Source organism: Megachile rotundata, chromosome 8, assembly GCF_050947335.1.
Source record: "Megachile rotundata isolate GNS110a chromosome 8, iyMegRotu1, whole genome shotgun sequence".
Taxonomy (NCBI): domain Eukaryota; kingdom Metazoa; phylum Arthropoda; class Insecta; order Hymenoptera; family Megachilidae; genus Megachile; species Megachile rotundata.
Genome location: NC_134990.1, coordinates 17,353,145 through 17,374,558, shown reverse-complemented (window position 1 = coordinate 17,374,558; position 21,414 = coordinate 17,353,145). Strand labels below are relative to the sequence as shown.

Genomic DNA, 21,414 nt, shown 5'->3' with positions numbered 1-21,414 from the left:
GGAGACGGAGAAGGAGGAGGAGCAGTCAGGGTCGCGGGCTTTCTCACACGAAAATCCAATTTTACAAAAATATCGGTCTCGTAATGAGAAATAGCCGCTGAGTCACTACGGTCGCCGGTAAAAACTTGAAGAAGCCGGCTCGTTCTTGGCTCGTACACGGCTCGCAGCGTCCCACGCCCTTGACCAATGAGAAAAATCAACCCCTCTCTGTACTCGCCTCCCTCTCTCTTTCTTTCATTCTCTTTCGCAGCTTTTGCCGTCGAATTCTCTCTCCGTCCGCGTATTTCGCAAAATCGTGTTTGTTTCTCGATATCGATGTAGCTGCGCGAATCGGCCAACTACTGTCCAGTTGAACCTAAATAAAATACGATATTCTCGGCTACCTCGTCTGGAGATCTTCAAGGAGGCCGCCGAAAGGATTCCAGAAAACAGAAGCCGGGGTCGTTTAGCCGACGCGATGGAAAAAACACGAAGGAAGGTCCATCGTCTGGTTGGACAATGCTGGTACAAAATTACACCTTGGCCGTCTTTCTCGCTCCAGTCGTCAGGTTTTCTTGATCTTATTAAGGCCCGATAGATCCAGACGAGGCAGCCTAGCCGGCTCAAAAGAATTCCTCGATCTCGTTCTTGAATGAAGTCGTGGCTACCGTGGTAACCCGCGGTGAGACCCGACATGATGAACAGCGTACCGCGATGGGAGGCGTCATTGTGATCCGGATGTCATATGTTATCGTGCCAGTGTTTCAAATTCCTGATCGTAATGGCCGCGAGACGAGGACTACTCGCGGCTACTTTGATTGGAATGTTGACTGAATTCTGCGCTTTGAAATATTGATCGCGTATTCCAAAGCGGACAAAGAATCTACCTTTTTTTTACGAACGGTCGTAGAATTATCTTATCTGTACCATTATCAACTTTTGCAACTGTACGAGGCGTGTACAGATATCGAGAGTTCCATTTCGAAGAGAAGTTCGTCTTTGCGGAATGCTAGAAACGTCGAGTTGTCATTAATCAGAACGATGTTTCTAACTATCTATCAATTATTCTCGAAGGCGATATCGATCTATCGTGGCACGAATGGGTTAGGTATTAATTCAAACACTGTGATTTGCCGCGTGTCGCGTTGCACACGTCTCCCGCCAGGCAATAAAATTGCATCGCTTAATGACCGTCGTTGATGAAGTCGCCTAAGTGAAAAAATATGCAAACGACTTTTTTTTCCCTCGACTCCGTAAGTGTTCAGAAATAGTCAATGAATCGTGCCGTCGACTATGATATTCACACTCTCGAGATTGCATGTAAATCGCCCTTTCGAGGGAAGAGTAATTAGGGTTTTTCGAAACGCGCTGAAAAATTGAGAAATATTTATCCTTCGATCCTCTTCGATCACGAAATTTTCCGTAAACCGCAGAGACGGAAAGACGAGAGTGCGAGCGGTTCTGGCGGAATCGCGAAGCGGTGTCGATCGAGGCGTAAGACGGTAGCGGAGCGCGCGTTTCACCGTGACGACCCGCCATTGTCCAGTCCCACACGTGAAACCGGCTCGTGTTTTCCTGCCGGTGTGTTGCGTGCACGCCGCGCATACCACACACCACACTCACCGCACGCATCACGCACACATTTAAACGCGTAGCCAGGTGAACACGAGCGGTGTTTTTCGCCTCTGGATGGAAGAGGAGGAACTGGTGTGTGCATCGAGGCAGGCGGCCGGCCGCATGATAAATGCATCCGAGCGGACCGACATGCAGCAAATGATGGACGCGTTCGTTGTGTCGTGTACACGCGTTTGCGAGCGCGTTAAAGGATCCTCCGAGGGCTACGAAATTATAACGCTGCCTGCCCATCGCACCCTTTCGATCGATCGTCATCGACTGCTCTTTCTTTTCGTCGGGCGTTGTATCGCGTTATTGGCCGGCGTTGTATCTCGTTTCCGGCTAATTCGACTAATTTTATCGTAATTATAAAATTCCCCTATCAATTTTTCTCGAAGGCGTCTCGGTATTCCTATCACAGGAAAATCAACGTTGTACCGTATCGTTGTTTGAAAATTCCTAATCTTGGCTCCAATTAATCACGCGCGTTCCTCTCTACTCTGTCAACACGATCTGCATACATTTTTTTTTTTTTACTTTCTCACCGTGAGTTCCTATCATGATAGCTGATCGATGTCGCGATAGCACCGGCCACCGCCTGCTGACATCTTGACTTTGATCCACATTCCAGCTGGAAACTCGTCGATCGCGACGCTGAATAATCGCCGCGTTACGTCGATTCGTCGCGAAATTGCGGCTACGATCGATCTCGCTAATCGTTAGCGGCATCGGTGATCATCGACAAGCAGAATAACGTCGTTAGCGAACGCGCGTATACCCGGTAGATTGATGAAGTAACGAAACCTTTTCTCGTGACGTAAGTCTTGCTATTACGCGGTATAAGGACAAGGACGTATTAACAGCGTCGATGCAGAGAGATACGAAACGTCGAGGACGATCGTTCCACGCTGAACATGAAAGAGAATTTTGGAATTTTTATATATTTTTCTAATTAATCGCGCAAACGCGCTCGTGCATAATATCTATAGAAACCTGTCTCCTTTGATCGCGAGATCAATAACCTTGGTCCGCAAGAAACGATTCAGTCACTTCATGCCTGCTTAGCTTATCGCTATCAGAGGGATCTTTCTCACGAGGTTTTGCGAATCGGTTAGGTAGAAGGTATAACCATGTCAGATAATTCACGACGGTAGATTTCACGGAAAGCAAAGGTCCATGGAGCGGTATGGTAGAACGGGTACGGACCACGGAAGCAGCCTATTCATCTAGCAACTATATTCTATTAACGATTTACAGCGATCGCGGCAATATTACCAAAGACAAAAAGTCTCGGATCGCGAGCGAATTTTCTTCATAGCGAATCGAAGCTTTTTCTCAACCTGTCGATTTCTCGTGATAATTCGATCTTTCGACGAAAATTGCTTCTTCCTTTTCCGGAGAGCTTCCCCCTTTTCGATCACGCTCGATTATTCTCGTCGACAGTAACAAGACTCGACCGATCGTCGATCCACCGACTGTGATAACGAGATGCAGCAACAAGAATTAAACGAAAGATCACGTATTGATACGATGTTGATTACGTTTGTTGCAAGGAGAGGGATTTTTTGTTGCTGTTTGTAAGTAGGTTCTTTGTGAATCTAGGGAACCAGTTGTACACGGTATTCACACGTTATCTATTGTTATCCTGTTTGTAAAGGAGGAGAAAAAGATTATATCAATTCTATACGGAAAGTTAGAGTAAAACACCTTGGTTACTCGTGTAATAAATTCCGATTTGACTCTGCTTTACTCCCTTGGTCTTACGATACTGCCCAAGTTGCAATTATTAACTATTGCATTAGTTGCAGTATACGAGCGTGCAAAGTATAAAATATGAAAAAAGTAGGTAACCGTAACAAAGAATATTTAGGACTCGTTAGAAATTTTCGACTCAGTTAACTTTGTGATTTTCCTTTCAAACTATCTTCGAAAAGGATCTTCCTGCAATAAAAACAGTTGTAAAAACTCGTAGCAGTAGCTGTTGCGTTTCACGGGTGAAGCAAGAGTCAAGCAGGATGAAAAAATCGGTATCGTAAAGTGCGCAAAAAAAGGGGTTAAGACGTAGAAGAACGAAAGCGTAATAAGATTTTTCCCTTGCCGTTGAAAATGGATTCGAGGCATTTTCCTTGTCGCAGATTTTTCTGCCTTTTCGAAGAGGGCTGCCACCTTTTTTACCTCTGTACCGGGCCAAGTTCAGCGGTAACAATGGGGATTATGAACGATGATGACGAATATTTATGAGTTTACGAGTTGATGACTTTACGACGTGATTTTACCACCTACACGCGAAGGATGCTATCCCATTTTAAAGGACAGCAGTCCTGACAGGATGCCCGTCACGTGCTCGCAACGAGAGCACCCCTCTTGTCTCTGTCCAAAATTTTTTGCTCGAAGGAGCAGACTTTTTCGATTCTTTTCTCGTGAAACTTTGAAAAATCGATGAAAAGTATCGTAAAAACGGTCCAAGTTGCGCGTTCCAGAAGGGGGACCATGTTATTTGTTTTGCGACAAAGTGTAAATACAGTCGCGAAAGGAAAAGGACGAACTCGAAAGAAGGGAGAAACAAGAAACCCATCGTAGAAATCGCAATTAACGGGTTGCATGACTGTGGATATGCGAAAACCGGAAGATCGATCATTTATGGCAATTTTTCGGGTCTGGGTAGCAACCTGTTGTGAGAAGATTTCACCGAATCAAGGATGCGAATCAAATCCGATAAATCGATGCGTTTCGAAAGTTTTGCCCGCGACAAAGTGCCGCGAGATTTGTTGCTTATCGTTAATTACATTTAAGATGTAAATTACGCAAAGTGAAATCGCCGAATATAAAATAAATAAACTCCGCCCCTTTTTTTGTTAATGCAATAAGCATTCCGAACTAGTTCCGAATTTAATCGGAATACGCAAGAAACGCAACTTTCTCTAAACGAAATTGTGCAAAATTGATAATCGCGTGGTGAAATATTTAAAAGTCGGGTGCAAATTACGATTGTTACGGCGCATGCACTATTTATCTCTCGATGTATATTTTACGCGAGAATATTAGCACCCATTGGTCGAGGAAAATAAAAATATTCCAAGTTTCTCGAAGCTGGACGAGAGGTTGCAGAAAATCGTCGGTGTTCTCGATCGTCGACGAGGACGAACAGCTCGTAATAAGGCAGTAATAACGCGTTAAAAGCTGGCGTGGATCTCGAGCCAAACGATCAGTCGATCCTCCAGTCGTATATCAGGGATGATGAGTTTACTGCCATCCTCGTATAGCCATCATGCCTTCCTTCGTCCTTCCTCGCGCGAAATATCGTCGCACAATAGCCGATTCGATCTGCGTCAGATTTACGACCGGACCTGGAACCGACCTACACAAATTTTACCAACTTCCTTCCTTCCTCTTTTCCTTGCCTCTTCTATGATTTCGCTGAAGAGAATCTTCGTGGAACCACCAATATAGAGATTTCGTAAGCGTCCACTCTGACGGACTCTGATACTCCTTCACTTATAATAGTCCACATGTCTGTATACTCGAAGGAAGATAGCGAGAACAAGACTTATTAGAAAGAATTAGTTTCTGCATAATTTTCTTTCAATTCTTTATCGACATCTTGTATAGGAGGAACGAAGAGAATCGCAAAGAATGGTTAGACAGGTGAATAAACGACAAAAGGATGGTAGAATTTTGTCGAGAAAATCGACTTTGCTCATAATAGCTGTGCAGAACAATCTTTGTTACGCCACTGAGCGATGAAAGGAGGCCCGAATGCGTAGGCCCGTGACGAGAAGTGGCCAAAAGTTAGGCTTTAACGCGGTCGGTACTACCTACTGGCTCGGACTCGTAACTTCCAGGAGCTTTTCCAGCTAAGACGGTGGAAGTTTTCTGGTTTACGGTACATCCCGCTGACTGGCCGTCAACATCCTTGACGGGGTTGCTTTGAAGCTATCCTGGCGGGAGCCGAACTTGGAAAAAACTAGAAGGGCTGCTGCTGTGATGTTGTCACGACTCTTGTCGCGAACGAAGAAACAACTTCTTAATCTTCTTTTTTTGCCAGAGAACGGGAGACACGATTTTGTCTGTCTGTTACCGTCCTTTTCTTCTTCTGTCGAAGGCTTCTTGTCGAAGAGCCAACGAAGTAGAACAAAATTGCTTCTTTCGCTTTCCCGAAGATTCGCGCTGTTCGCGCTCGATCGACTTTGCACTCTTCGTTAACGTATTCAAAGTTTAACGACATCGGAAGCGTCGAAGCGATCGAAGAAAATTTTCGAATCGATATTTTTGATGACTCTTTACCGATTAAAAGAGTCTCAGTATGTTTTTTGAATTAAGAGTTTGGACGAAACGAAGGGGCTACGTCAAACTCGTTTTTTTCTCATTCTCGAAGCTACACAAATCGACTACCGACAAACAACAAGACAGTGTAGTCGAGAACCCCCTACGGTCTTGCTGTTGTGAATCTGTCAACATCCTCGTCAAAGTCGCATTGAAATCCCTTCTTGTGGACCGACAAAGAATCCCCGATAGTCGGGTTGTTTGTTGGCAAAAAATCAACTCCTTTGGAAGCTGCTGCGTGGCCCTTCGTGTCGAGATCGATCTCATTGTGCTCCGTAAAGAATTTCGATGGCGACCAGTGGTTTGGTCAAAGAAGCGACTCGCCTCTGCTTTGACATTCTTCCTTCGATTATCTTCCATCGTATTTTCCTAACGAAATGGAATTTTACCTAATTAATTAACTAGCAAACGTTCTATTTGCATTTCGTCGTTTCTATTTAACCCCGTCGACGTTAACCCTTTCGGTGTAATCCATCTTTGTAATTTTTCTATTCACCATCGATTCTCTCGACCCTTTCGTTTATTTCTTCCATATTTTACTAGTCGGTAACACGATGGGGTCGAAATGATGGCCAATAAGAGCCACGAACAATGAACGAGTCGACCGCAAACACCGAGAGTCCTGAAACCGCAGTTTCTCAGATCGTCGTCGGTGCTCGATTCCCTGGAACCTCGGCAACCGATGATTTACGGTCTTCTAGCATCAAACCGCGTCTTCATGTGGATCCATTATACAGCCTGCCGGATATTTACGATCCCTTATTTACACATCGAGCTGTTCGCGATGAATGGAAGAGCGTAGCGAGCACACGAAGAAGAAGAAGAAGACGAAGAAGAAGAGTAGGAAGGGGTTCGATGCTCGAAGAGGGTGGATTATTTACGGCGTAACGGTGTTCCCGACGCTGTTGTGCTCGTTGTCAGGTAGGCGGATCGGAGCTCTGAAGCAATTTGCATTTATTTGCGGGTTCCTGACTACACGCCCCCTTTCATGGCTCCCCATGAGAGCCCAGATACCTATCTCTCTACGCTGTTTTACACTTGCGTCAATAGGGGGGTGGTGTTTTTAATTTCTTTTCTCTCGCACTCGATATTATGTCGGGATCGGTTACATCGTCAGTTTTTTTTGCTCAAATTGCTGGTAGCGAGATACATAGTGTCGAGTACGCGATAATTAGAAGTTATCGATAATAAATTGGTACCGATCGCCAGATAACCGACGATGAAGGATCGATAGACGATTGCAATACGATGTACTTGATTTCTTGTAGCTTCTGCATTTGGAAAAATAATAAAAGTCTAATCTAGAATTTCGGTCTGACTACTCGCGTCCATTTCCACTAGGTCAATTACCGCGATAAAATTACACGTGCTCTTAGAATCGTGAACGATAAGCGAACGTATCTGTTCGTCGATTGGGCAAAAACGCGTCGCGTCTCTGGGCAGAAACAGGCGTTGAAGAGGACATCTCCTGTCACCACCGACACCCTGAAAACAAACAGAGAATCGGGTCCTTTATCCCGAAATAACCGGACGGTAGAGGGAGAAAAGCATCCCCGTAAATCAATTACGTCTTCATCCATCCCCTGAATTGTTCCGTTCACGCTCGGCCATCAGCGACGACGATATTCCTCGACGATACCGTGACGATCTCGTCGCGACCTTGAAGCAGCCTCAGTTCGGTACGCGGTAATCCTCGAAGCAGCTACCAACTGGCTACGAGAGTGGACGACGAGGGCTGCTGAACAGAGTTCTCTCCTCGTCATCCCCGTGCAAGATGGTCCGCGATGAGTAGCATGAAGACATTAGGGAGTTTGTTTTGTCCTCGCCGCGGGACACCATCGGTCAGGCTCCTCTCCGTTAAAAGTAACGCCGTATTACTTTGGCCAGGACGCGACCCCGGGTGGTCCTTGGCCAGTTTCCTTCCGCTTTTCCGCCACCTCTCGCGCCGCACTGTGTGCCCTCTTCTTCGACAGCCTTCTGTTTGGCCATTTTCGCGCTACGGAACGCACCGGTCCTAACAAACAGAACGATAATAAACATTGATGGGACATCAGCGGCTCATGCCTACTCTCCTCGTTGTTGGAACAATACGAAGATCGCCCTTTTTTTTCTGGCTTCTCCTACGCTTTCATCACGAGATTGTCCGTGGAACGAATCGTCGCTTCGGCTTGGTCGATACACTCTTCGAAATCCAAAATACTTTAACTATCGGACAGTTAGACTGCTCAAGGTGGGTGTAATTTTTGTAGAAGTCTCGAACGAAAAATATACCGTACACGTCTGAATATCTTTTAGGAGGTAGAGTTTATGTTTTGTAAAGTGCTCGATTTATCGGAGGTTAGATTGTTTTACTCGAACATTATTGCTAAAGGTATTGCTTGAACAATCAATTAGTTTTTTCACCGTGTGTACAAGCTGTCACGTCCTGTTTCGAACGAAGCATCGTCATTTCCTCTGTCGGAAAAAATGGTAAGCCTAAAAAGCGAAAGCTAGGAGTCAGTGATCTCTGCTCATGCGTTAATAACCGACACAATTAGGGAATTTAGACAAAGAACGGATCGCGTTATTTGTGCTCGTCGCTTGCTTAATTCGTTGCCGCTCTAATACGTGGCTCAACTCTTGCAATGAACCTATACATTTTCCTTCTTGCCATCGAACCCGAAGAGCGTTCAGAACTAAACCGGTAGAATTTATCGAGAAATATATAAAAGAAAGTATAAATCGTACCTTCGAAAACTCTCGACAAAGAAGATATCGGTCCGAGTGCTAGCACAGCTCGAAAAAATAATTCGATCCAGCTTACCGAAAAATGATTTGGCAGAATAAAAAACCGTGATCGTTGAAAAAAAGTGTTGGCAAGAAAATTACTTTGTTCGGTTAATTGAAAAATAAATTGCAACGTAAACGATCGGCCTAAAACTGTAGCGGCGAATCGGAGCCACCCCTGAAAAGCACCGTTCGTCGAATGAACACCCTCCAGTTGCGAGCGATCTTGGTCGATTCCCCTCCAGTGGTGGCGAATCGTATCGAAGCGGGTATCAATTCACCCACAGGCAGCATGGTCTCCAGACATGCGTCTCCCGTGTGTTTCCGTCGGTGCGCCGCTGGGCGTGCCTTCAGGGGCGCGACTAGGTGAACCTTTCGGAGCATGGATTGGTCGAGGTAGCCGAGAAACAGGTAGCACGAAAGCGACTCGGAGCACGTTGTCCTCGGTAGGTGACCGGGACCAGCTGGCTGGTAGCGTACGAAGATCTGTTTCCCCTACCTTCCTCTCGACTTGGACAAAGTCAGGATGGGAGTGGCCAAGCATTAGTTACCCTGGTGGCGAGTGGTCGAGCAAGGTAGTCCGGATCAGGAAACCGATCTGTCGAGGTCCAACTCAGTCGTCGAAGGACTTCGCGCTTCGAAGGAGACAGGTGTCTGGATCCCGGCCAAAAACCAGCCAACACGGTGGGGATCTGGAAGAGGTTGGATCGCGATCCTGATCGACGCAGTGGAACCAGTTCTCTATAGTGACAGTTTCGTCGATCTCGTGATCCTCCGGGCAGGAGTGGGATACGCGTGTTCGTAGTTTCTCGATCGTGGACTTGGAGGACAGTGCCGCTTCTCGTGATTAACGTTTTGGTGAAACGCTGTTTCCTTCGGAGCAGACACAGTGCTGTGACGGAGCTTTTGTGGCGTTTTGTGAGAGAGAAACTGGAGGCGCGGACGCGCTGAAATGACGGTGACCACTAACTTCTCGATGATGCGACCCTGCTTCACTGGATACCCCTTTCAAGGTATGTCTCTTATTTATTTGGCATCGAGATTAAAACCTCTTTTAAACTTTCAACCAGTCTCTTTCGGCTAATATTAAATCGCGAAATTCTATATTTAATTCGAATAATCTTAGATCGGTCCTTGTTCCGATACCGTATTCGCTAAATTGCAAATACGAACCGTGACAAAACGAAGCCAGAGTTAGCACCGTGAAATGTTTCGTAAAGAGGCATTCAGGAGTTCGGTTTTACAACTGGTCCGGTGGCAAGAAAATCTTCCAGATTTAACCGACGGGATTTTCTGCTAGATCTTAAACGGGGCTTTGATATATAACCTTACCTGACCCGTGAAGACCGGAACATTACCATTAATGGCGGTCATAAATAATGAAATATATTTTTCGAGGTTCTTTGCCGTCGGTCTGACGTACTCGAAGCCCTCGCTTTTCAACTTTGCACGCCTCCAGTCACTTTTTTTCCCCGATGAAGAAAAAATCTGAAGGGTTGCCTGATCATTTCCGAACAATATTCTTCCAGTTAACTTTCGAAACATTTCTCGAAGTAAACCTTATACCTTTTTGGTAATTTCAAATGTAATTGTTGGAAAGAGAGTTGGTGTCGCTAAATTTATAGAAATCTCTCTTTCTTTCGCTGATAACAGAAAGATAGAAAATCGGGCGTGTAATCGTTAAACTTGTTCGGCATTGTCGTCCTTCGTGGACGGCAAATCGTCGTTACCGAGAACTCGATGAGCTCCTCTCGAAAGTTTCGGAAAAACGATCCTGACCCTCGTTTACGACCTCATAAATTTCTTATGCAGTTCCCTGCGCCCATAGGAAAAAAGGAAAAAGTTGACTTATTAATTAAGACAACGATAATCTCGTTGTTTTAATCGCGTTAAAAAAAGTTTACGGTTCTCGTTGAAAAAATAACCGATCGATTAGCGCAGAGAACGTAAGAATTACACAAGTTGCAGCCGTATGTTGATAATGATTACGGTTGCAACAAGTGTTAATTCAAGGAAGAGTATTAAATAACGTAATACTCCCGTGTGAACCATTGAATTTCTCGTAGATAAAACCGAGTAGAATTCTAATGAAAATCGAGAATTAATTGCTGAAGTTGTTCTTTGTTCTTGTTTGTTGTTTACGCACATGATAAACGATCATTTGTCACTGTCCGACGTTACGCAGAAGGAGCAAGCTTTTAATTACACGGAATGATCAGTCACCGAAACGTACGTGCGACTTCGTATGCAAAATGGGCGCATTTAACGCACGTGGAACGTGTAATTAAACATTCTTGGAAGATTAATAACGGTGGGATATGTTTTCGTAATTGTGCGGTTGTACTCGGCATCGGTGATGGTTAATTCGTTTGATACAATGCTGAAACTCACCGTGCGAGGTAAAAGCAAACGTTCCTTTACAATTCATTTCTCGGAAGCGCCGCTTCCTTGATTGAAAATTAATTGCAACGACCACTCCAATGCAAATCGTCGATAATAAAAACGAATCGTAAACATTCATCTTCGATTCTTTGCAACTATTAACGTCTGTAAAGTGTTCAAAAATCATGATAGGTCCAAGAGAGAATTTTTCCATCGCGGTATAGGTGTTAACGTTTATAATAGATTCGCGAACCGTGGGCGTAATGGATCCTTGTACGCGATACAAGGCGCGATAATCGAACTCACGGTATTCCATCGGGGATTGCCGATATAACGATCCTTCGCTGTACAAACAAATAAGAAAATTTCAACAATTACTTAATCGACTGTAACAGAATCGCCAAAAAATAAAACGCCACAGAAGTGTAGAATCAAATTAGCGGAAGAACTGGTCGTCTTTTCTTCCTCGAGCCACTCGAGTTACCACTAGTTTTGCTAATTTTTGCTAATTGTTTTCTAACTACGACAATTGCATCCGTGAAAAGTGGTGCGTGACTTATCTTATGCAATCGGACAAGGATTCTATGCAATCAAAAGCAACGTTTAGACTATTTTTCTTACTTCCTTCGTCTGCTTTTTCCTTTTCTCGTTGGTTACGTGAGCGTCGATTCTTGTTCGTTCTTCTTCATCTGTCGTCAAGGTGATACGATCTCGCTGATCCGACAGATCTAATCGTGGGAAACGATCTTTAATCGGCAACAATGTTAAGCGAACAATTTCTTGCCAAGTTTTCCGCTTGGAAGAACCGCGAGCCGCGGCTCGCGTTGAAAAACCGGCGAATTTCTAGCCGGGCGAAAAAATCGAAAGCGAAGAAAATCGAACGTTTCGTTCACCGTCTGTTTACCCGCGATTTACCTTTTAATTGTTCCTTTGTTTTATTTTATTAGCCGTGCTGCAGTTGCGTGCTTTTTCATCCGTGTAATTCGTCGTTGATTAATTTCATAAAAATTTCAAACTTTCTAATTATCCGAATGACGACGAATTTCAAGAGTAATAATTCGATACGAGGACCGAATAGCTAAACTATTTAATCGCTTTCGAATTTCGGCAACTCTCTGCTCGGCGAGCGCGCGAACGCTGTAACAATTTCGTGCGAAGCGTATTTCGCTCGATCAAACCGATAAAGGTCGTGTTGTTATTATTAGTGTCGCGAAAAAAAAATACGTAATTACGGTCTTGATGCTCATTCATGCATGTGAACATTTTTTTACTCGACTTTGCCATTCGTCGATGATAATTATAGTAACGAGTAGATCGCGCGATCTCGAGATATTAAAAGAATAACAATAAGAATAATAATCTTTTCTGTTTTTGCATCGTCTCGCATCGACAATCAGACTCCGTTTTTCTTCTCGTTACTATGTCACAAATGTGAGTCACACCTACCGAGCAGTTTTTGCGCCTTTGATCGTGGATCGATTCAGTTAACGTAATTTTACATACGATTAACTGCAGACTTGAATATTTCGCTCGATCTTTCATTTCGAAATTTGAGTCAAAAACGAACGCGAATGATGCGTAATAAAATTATTTGGAGCAACCTCGCGACCCATCGCGTCGCGTCGAACGACGCGATTAAATATCGGAGTAAAAAGACAGCGGTCGTCAAACAGTTGTTTTCCGATCGTAATAGAGCATGATTACGGTGAACCGGACAAATTATACGCTATCAGCGTTGTGCGTTGTAAACCCTTAAGATTCATTAGTCTTATCGTTATTTATGGGACTGTGTGCCTGCCTACTGTAACTCTCTTTCTTCCTCTCTTTTTTCCTCCGCTCTCCTCTTTCGTCCTGTTTCCACCTCGACACACAGGAAACACGTCGAGGTGAAGGTGGAACGATAAATCCAGGTTTCTCTTTATTCTACATCGAGTAACTGTATTTTTGCCTTTTGTTTCCAAGCGCGCTCGCTCGCTCGCAAAAGGATTCGAGATTTTGCAATCCAACCTTCGACGAATCCTGACTGATCACGAACGGAAAAACGATAGTTTCGTAAAGTTTCTGAAAAGTTACCTTAAATCGATCAAGGATACGATATTTTGTAATCGAATTACTTTATACTTTATCGTCGAACAGCGAAATACGGTTCCTCGGTGAGAAAAAAATTTCTTTCCTTTTCTGTTCTTTACATTTATCTCTATAACTATTCGTACATTATTTTCAATGTCTTCTCAACATCTCTGCATTAATCTTGCACGACTTTTGTCGCAGATTTAGGATCGATACCAGGTCAGGGACGCGTCAATCAGCTCGGGGGTGTCTTTATAAATGGACGGCCGTTGCCGAATCACATTCGATTGAAAATTGTCGAGATGGCCGCAGCCGGAGTTAGGCCTTGCGTTATTTCAAGGTAAAAGAAAATTTTAGTAGCTCGATGAATTGCTCGATAACGCGTATTCCTCCGAATCGAAAGCGACGTCGAGCCGGTACTTAATCACTGTTCGTTCGTTTCGCTAGACAACTGAGGGTGTCGCACGGATGCGTGTCGAAGATTTTGAATCGATACCAAGAGACCGGGAGCATCAGGCCAGGAGTGATCGGCGGCAGTAAGCCAAGAGTGGCTACGCCGGAGGTCGAGGCCAGGATCGAAGAGTACAAGCGCGATAATCCGGGAATTTTCTCGTGGGAAATTCGGGATAGACTGATCAAGGAGGGAATTTGCGACAGGACCAGCGCTCCGAGCGTTTCTGCGATTTCCAGGCTGCTCCGAGGACGAGATCCGGAAGACGAGGCGAAACTCGGCGACGGTGAGTTTTCTCTCTTAAACTTACTCCAATGACAACCTACGAATTATTAAGCAATCGAAGTAACCCGCGTCGGTTCAAGTAGAAGCTATTAAAGATTGTTTAAGCGTATTATACGTTTTCGTTAATAAATTACTCAATTTCGATTTCGACATTAGATTACGATAATTGCCTACGAACCGACAAAATTGCATATTAATATCGCTTTGACAAAAACTCCTTTGATCGAGAGCACACGCATCGTGCTCCGCGCGTCTTCCCAGCCGGCCTGACCAAGATTGATGATCCACCTGAATCAGTGAATTAGCTCCTCGCAAATATTCTCGTAATAGCGCCACTGTGCAAAATTAGATTATAACAACATCGCTTGATAATTTGGTTCCAGCAGTCTCTCGTTACGCGGCAGACTCTCTTGAAATTGAATCGGCTACTTTTTTCTTTTGCCGTCGCTTCATTTTCTTCCTCCGCAACGGGCTATAATTCCCCGAGTGTCTATAAATATTTTCGACTCCGAGTTTCCGATTAAATTTGTCCTACCTAGAGATATCTCAATTTTAATCGGCGCAACGTCGCGAGTGCTCGTCCCCGATGAAAAGTGGAAAATTTCAATTTCGTAATCTCGGTATTACGTTCCCTGGCCTACTCCTCGGAACGTTTCAATTTATAGCTTAATTACCGGGCGATATCTGGTAGGAGCGGCAATTTGTCAGCAAAGTGGAGCACGATCTCGCGGTTAAAGCTCGCGTGCCGCGTTTCGTACGATTTTATCGGCGCGCGTACAACGGCATAGAAAATTTTCACGCTGCGTTTTCAGTCTACGTAGCTGAAAAATCCATCGGTTTCCTACATTTTTTCCTCTTCGATGCGAACAAAATAAAAGGAGAAAAGGAACGTGTCGGCGATAAAAGTGGCCATTAAGGCAACGGCTTCCGGAACAACGTAATATTCCGTCCGTAGAGAAAATTACTGTGTAGGAAATTACGAAGGGGATCAAAAGTGGAGCTTTGCAAGTAATTCGCGGTTAATTTGCGCCTGTCGTTGAAACTTTCCTACCGGGGCTCTTTAATTATCGCAGCAGATTCGAAAAAGCGTTCCTTGCCTCGATAAAGTCGTTTTACCTTTCCCTTATCACTAGTTCGCGCGTACTTTGCTCCACTTTCCGAAAACAAAGTTGCAACAGCTATTTCGTAACGTTCGCGTTCTAGCCCCATACGGGATGCTTTCTGCTCTATTTGCGGAATTATTTCCCGTTCGAAAGTGCCACACGCGTACAATACGTTTTCGTATCGGTTTCAAGGTTCATTAAATCGAAAGTTTGCGCAACGTTTTTTAAAATCTCGGATTATCTAGTAACTTTCGAAATTCCCAAATTGTCGAGTAAAAGGTACGAGCGGAGAGGGATACCGATTTCGTCGTGCAACGTACATTAAAATTTCACACCGCGAGCAAGACTCGACGTTACGAACACGTTCGCGCCAGATTAGAAATTCTATTCAGTTTTCCTGCTCCTCCTCCGAGCACCTTTCCTCGGAAAAAAAGAAGCTATCCGACCCACTTCCGCGATCACGCACGCTCCTCGACCCTTTTCTCCTCTATTATACCACGCCCAAATGGAGGGAGTGGAAAACGCGCGAGCGTAACGTAGAAATAGGAAAATTGCGAAGTCGAAAGTTTAATAGCGAGCGCATTTGCCAGCGCGAGATCGACCTATCGGGCACCTCATCATCTGGCCTCGGTTAGAGACCACCAAGGATCGGAACGGTGCTGGATCTGTCGGCACACGGTGAATGAATAAATTAAATGCTTACGCATTAACCAGTCTCGCGTTTCTCGATCTTCGAAATGACCGGTTTCGCGGCGAGATCGTCGGCGATCGAACGTTCGGTAGCCGGTTGCATAGCGACCCAACTCTGTAATTTTCTTGCCGCCCGGTACATGCCCACGTGCACGTCCGAAACTTCGATAGCTAGTGTCGAGAATATCGAGGGATACACGAAACAACACACCGATATTCTTTCGCTCGAATGCTTCAATTTCCTTCGTTGCATTTTATCGCGGACTTAATCGTTTTCGACGGACTTTACGTTTGACAGGATTTTCGAACGGAAAGGCTAGTTTTTCGTTTCGAGTCGAGTGGTCGGTCGAGACGCGGTAACGATTTGTTAAATCGAAGAATACGAGAGGTAGCAATTAGCGCGGAGATTTCTCACGGTGTTCAGGGGTTGTTTTCACCCTGGGGAAGCGAACGAAGGAGTCGGTGGTCCATCGTGTGGTCGTTCGAAAGTGTCTGTCGGTCGGCGAAGATGAAAAGAGCGAAACGAGACGAAACTGCTCGTGGACTTGTAAGTCGATCAGCCCTGATGGTCGGACGCCCTTTCAAAACAAAAAGAGCAGGGCACAAAAACAACGCGTTACTTCGCTGTGAGAAAGTTGTAAAGACTATTCGTCGGGCTAATGCTTTACCCGAAATAGGATAATAACGTTACTATTTGTCGTAACTCGTCGAAATCGCGTTCGATCGTCGAACGTAGATTTCGACTCCTCCTCGGTAACTCAATTTCGGACATTAAATTACAGATTAGATTATACGCGTTCGAAAGAATACGAATTCTGTTTTGATTCGTGCCTTCTGTGATACATAGTAAAATCGTATCCAACGGCAACCTAGCAATTTCTCACCTTTCGGGGCTAATGGAGGGTTCGAAATTCTGGTGATTACGAACCGCTCTCGATCGCTTAGTCCTCGCGCAAGATATAATCTTTGTCACGATTTCGCGAACGCGCCGCATTCTGCTGGTCGTAAGAAAGCGATCCCTCGGCGAATCTCGGTTTTTCGAAAACCTATTACTCGGGAAATATACCTATTGCGTCGGTGAAAAGCAAGTAACGACGATTGGATAATTGCCGGTGGAAATAAAATATACGAAGAAGGAATAATCGCGTAGGAAAGAGGAGAGAAGCGAAAGGAAAGGAAACGATGCGAGGAGGGTACGGGAAGAAACGGATCGTCCGGGAATAGAGTCCGTGTCGAATGGGCATCAACGCGGGGCGTCCCGGCGTCAGGCGTCGTCGGCCGATTAGTCGCGGCCCGTGTAAAGCCAGTCGACAATTTCAAGACGCGGCGAGGCCTTCGCCGGAAGAAACAGCCTCGTTCTTTTTACAAGCGCGTGTCATCCGTCTCTGCTTTCGCGGCCGCGATGATGAATCTACGATAATCTAAAAATGCGCGAGTCTGTCCGTCCGTCTGTCCGTCTTCCTGCGCTCCTCCGTTTTAACCGTTTTCGAATCGCTTCTGCCACCGTGCCTTCTGACATCGTTGCTCCGATATAATCTGAATAATCGAGACGAAACTCGTTGTCGATACAACAGTCGAAGATAAAAGATTTCCCGACTGTCATCGGTCGCTTTTCTTCCGAGTTTACGCTCGTTCGCGATCCGTTTAATTCTTCGAACAATTTCCCGCTTGCGCGTTATCGCTACGCTACCGTTTCCATTATGTTCGTTGTCCTTCGACAACGTACAAATTAGAAAACGACGCGCGTGAACAAAATGATTTACTCTTTCTCAGAGGAGAGGAGGAAAGGAAAAGGAAACAAGGAGGAGGAGAACGTGGTGAGAAAGGAGTCGATCGCGAATCGAGTGTGAAATAATCAACGGAACACGAGCCTGAGAGCGGTTCCTTTTGAACTCCCGCTCGGCAAAACAAACCATAAACCGGGACGTGCATTCACCTGGACGGGCTTTGAGCAGGTGACACGTGCACGGGGAATTAATAGCTATTAGACACGACCCGGTAATTTGGTCTGCCTTATTCCCAAAATGGCACCCGGTTATTTCGACCTTTTGCTTCTCTACCAAATTCGCGCCGTGAAACGAGCAGGAAATTTTGCTAGCTCGCGACGACGTTACGTCGCGACTCTATATCGTACGCAGCGGGACACGGTTAGGTCTAATCGTAGATTATTTCTGTCTTCAGGTAAAACGAGTTCAGGCTCCGATTGCGAGAGCGAGCCAGGCATTCCGTTGAAAAGGAAACAACGAAGAAGTCGAACCACCTTCACTGCTCATCAGTTGGACGAGCTGGAGAGAGCTTTCGAAAGGACGCAGTATCCCGACATCTACACCAGGGAAGAACTGGCTCAAAGAACCAAATTGACGGAAGCTAGGATTCAAGTCTGGTTCAGTAACAGAAGAGCCAGATTGAGGAAACAGTTGTCGTCGAGCGGTTCCGGCGGATACGTCGGTTCCGTAGCTTATCCCGCTGCTTCTTACGTTCTTCATCCACCGACCGCGCCGCATCCCCATGCCGCCACTGCCGTTCCACCCGCTCATCCTCATCCTCATCCGCATGGACAGACTCTGCCAGACACCACCTTCTCGTCCAGTCAAGGTAAAGTATCACGGCTTCCATCTTTTCTTTTTCGTTCAACGAATTCCACTCGTCTAACAACTAAATTTACAGTTCCAGAGTTGTACTCTTCGCACCACACCACGATGTCGCATCAATTGGCTTCCGATTCGTCTCGTTTACCCTCGTCGGTGGGTTCCACGCCTAGCTACAGTCTGCCACCGTCGGTCACATACCCCAGTTCGCTCCTGCCGGCAACCTCGTCGACCAGCAGCAGCCACTTGAGCCACCAAGTATCTCCGGTGGCGCCCGTGTCGTCGACTTACCAACAGGCTGGCAGTCATCAACTTCCACCGACTCCTAACTCGTTGGTGACCATGATGGGTCCCAACTCCGGTAACTCGAACCCATCGTCGGAACAGCTAACCTCGTCCGACCTTCCACCGATCAGCTCGGTATCGCCAGTGCAACAGCAGCAGCAACAGCAACAACAGCAGCAAGCCAGCCAGGGTAACAGTTCGCCCTCGTGGAACCTTCCGATCTCTAGCGGAGGAAGGGTAGGTCTACCGAGTCCACCTTCGAGTTTGCAACAACAACATGCTCATCCCGCTCATCCGCACCAAGCTTTCGCTAGCCATTACGGTGCACAGGGCTTCCAACAACCACCTAGACCGGCTCCTCATCAACCCTTTTACACCTGGTACTGAAACGGCTGTTACCTTCCTGTTCCGTGTTTATCGAATAAAGTACGGAAGCCACTGGTTTGGCTTACTAGTTCGATTACGGGAAGCGACGCGAAAGGATCGTCTCTAGTTAGATTTCCCTAGGTTCTCTGTAGGCTCTAAGTTTTCTCCGAGTCTTGGACTTCTTTCCTAAGCTCTAGATTTTGCTCCTAAACCCTTTCCGGATTATCCCGAATTCCAAAGGAGACTCCTCCTACTTTTTCTGTAATTATAAAGTCAACGGAAGCCGTCCGAATGTACATATAGAATTGCGCGCTTCTGCTGAAACGTAGTAAAACGAAAGACGGATAGATAGGTCGACGAATAGTTATTTATTGAATGTGTGTTGTATACGATCGAATCGAGACTGAGGGCAGCAGCAATCGTTTAACATTGCCGCGAGGAACGTTAGTTACATTTGCGATGTATATCATGTATAATAGTTATGTTTTAAACGTATTGCAAAATACCGGGTTGTAATTAACCAAGTCGAAGTTTTTGCTTGAATTAGGTAATTTAATTTTTGCTGGTATCGGTGATACGCGTTACTGAACGTTAATAAACGTACCAGAGCGAGTGGCGAAGAACGAACATAAAATGCCAGTAAATTCGATAATTGTTTAAGTTGTAAATTTCAGCGACGAACAATCCGTGCGTGCACGAAAATTAGCGTAGTATGAAAACCTCTCGAGTTTTAGACAAACGAATCCAGTGATTGTGTTTATAGTTCGCGTAACAATGAATCGTAAATTACGGATATAGTGGCAATCACTGTTCGATGTATACATAGAAGGCAGTTTGCGGGCGACTGTCGTGCGCGAAGCATCGAGAATATTTCTCGCTTGTAAATTCATGTATTTTGTATAGTTGTAATTAATATCGTAGTTAGTTAATTAAGTAGCGCATGTATATACGTTCGTCCTTAGTGTTCGGATTTTCCGTTCCAAGGATCGGTTGTCCCACGATTTACAGTACGACCAAAAAATGTATTTAATATTGTAAATAGCCCACGTAGCTCGTAAGTTTGCGATTACTCTAATTTTAGTTGAAAATCTGTGTGAGAACTGTTTCGTCGAGCAAAGGAGAAATAAATCGATATCGTCAACAAATTAAAATAAACAATTTATAGTTCTATCCTGCGATTATAATTTTGTCGTTAACGATCTTAGAAGAATATTGCTTGCTCGACCGTAAGCATTTAGCTTCGATGTTTGAAAAATATTGTAAATGATTATCGTCGTATTACGTATGTAAAGTATTGTATTTTGCTGCCTATTATTATTAAATAAAGTTTTGAAAGAATATTCTGATTCTCTGGAATGCTCATATTTAACAAACACGATCGATAGTGATTTAATAGAAAAGTTAAAATAGTTAATTTCAAATTCTCGATTCTAAGTGTCGATCGATCAGGAAACGCAACACTATAGCCATCTATAAGCGAGTGATCGAACTATCAAGAGCGCTACATTAATATCTCTTTCGATAATTATCAATGGATTTAGAGCCGAAAATAAAGTAATGAAATAAATTAAAACCATACTCTTTCCATACGCATAAGAACATACAACTTATATTAAGTGTAATTTATTTGCGAAGTTATACCGATTGTAAAAAGTACTCAAATATTTACTTTACACTGAATACTTGCATCATCTATCTGAAAAACGTAGAACTACTTACCAACTTCGTTGTTAATCATTGACAACGAAGAAAAAATTGAACAAATAATTACAACGATGTAATTAACTATTGATAGATACGAAAGGGCATAAAATTTCAATTTCTGTCTCCATTTCTGTTTCAGAATCGAACACAGTCGCACATAAGACGCTGGAGGAATCAGTCGCAGACGGAGAGAGGACCTTCGAGAGCTCCTGCTTGCTGCTGTTGCTTCTCCACGACATATTAAGATGAAGGCAAGTATTATATGTTACTATAATCACTGTACACTCTAGAAAGAGTATTTTATTCGTTTAATAAAAAATAATTTGTTTTTTTATACTGTTACAGACTGCAGCCACGTGTCCCACGCAACAATTCAACCTACCTGTGATGCAAGTCGAATATCCTCATACGTGAAGATGCAACGATCGAAAAAATAAAATCTTATATGCATTTATTGTATTTTATGATTTGTATTTATCAAGAAGTTTTAATAAATAAAAAATAAAAGGAATTTACTGTTTATTTATTTAACAAACCCTTATACCATCCATCACTCCCAAAAATATCCTACTCAAACTGTGCGAATCTAAAAATCCAAAAAATATCCGAAAAAAAATATCGTATCAGAATTCTTCGAATATTAAACTTCGTATCAGGAGAACATAATACGTAAGGAGGTGGCACGAAAATTTATCAAATCCCAAATCTTGTATCGGGAGAAAATAATACGCAAGGAGGTGGCACAAAAAATTATCGAACCGGGAATTTTGTATCAGGAGAACATAAGTTATGAGGAGGTATTCGTGCC

The 21,414-nt window shown here is 44.4% G+C and overlaps 1 protein-coding gene across 1 annotated transcript; it reads left to right on the top strand.

Moving 5' to 3' along the window:
• Positions 1–5,094: 5,094 nt before the first annotated feature.
• LOC100879562 (protein gooseberry) lies at positions 5,095–20,242 on the top strand. The gene is made up of 5 exons (XM_012283958.2): positions 5,095–9,695; positions 13,336–13,474; positions 13,582–13,871; positions 17,845–18,258; positions 18,331–20,242. The coding sequence occupies exons 1-5, from the start codon at positions 9,635–9,637 to the stop codon at positions 18,921–18,923; spliced, it is 1,497 nt and encodes a 498-aa protein (XP_012139348.2). The 5' UTR covers positions 5,095–9,634; the 3' UTR covers positions 18,924–20,242.
• The last annotated feature ends 1,172 nt before the right edge of the window (positions 20,243–21,414 follow it).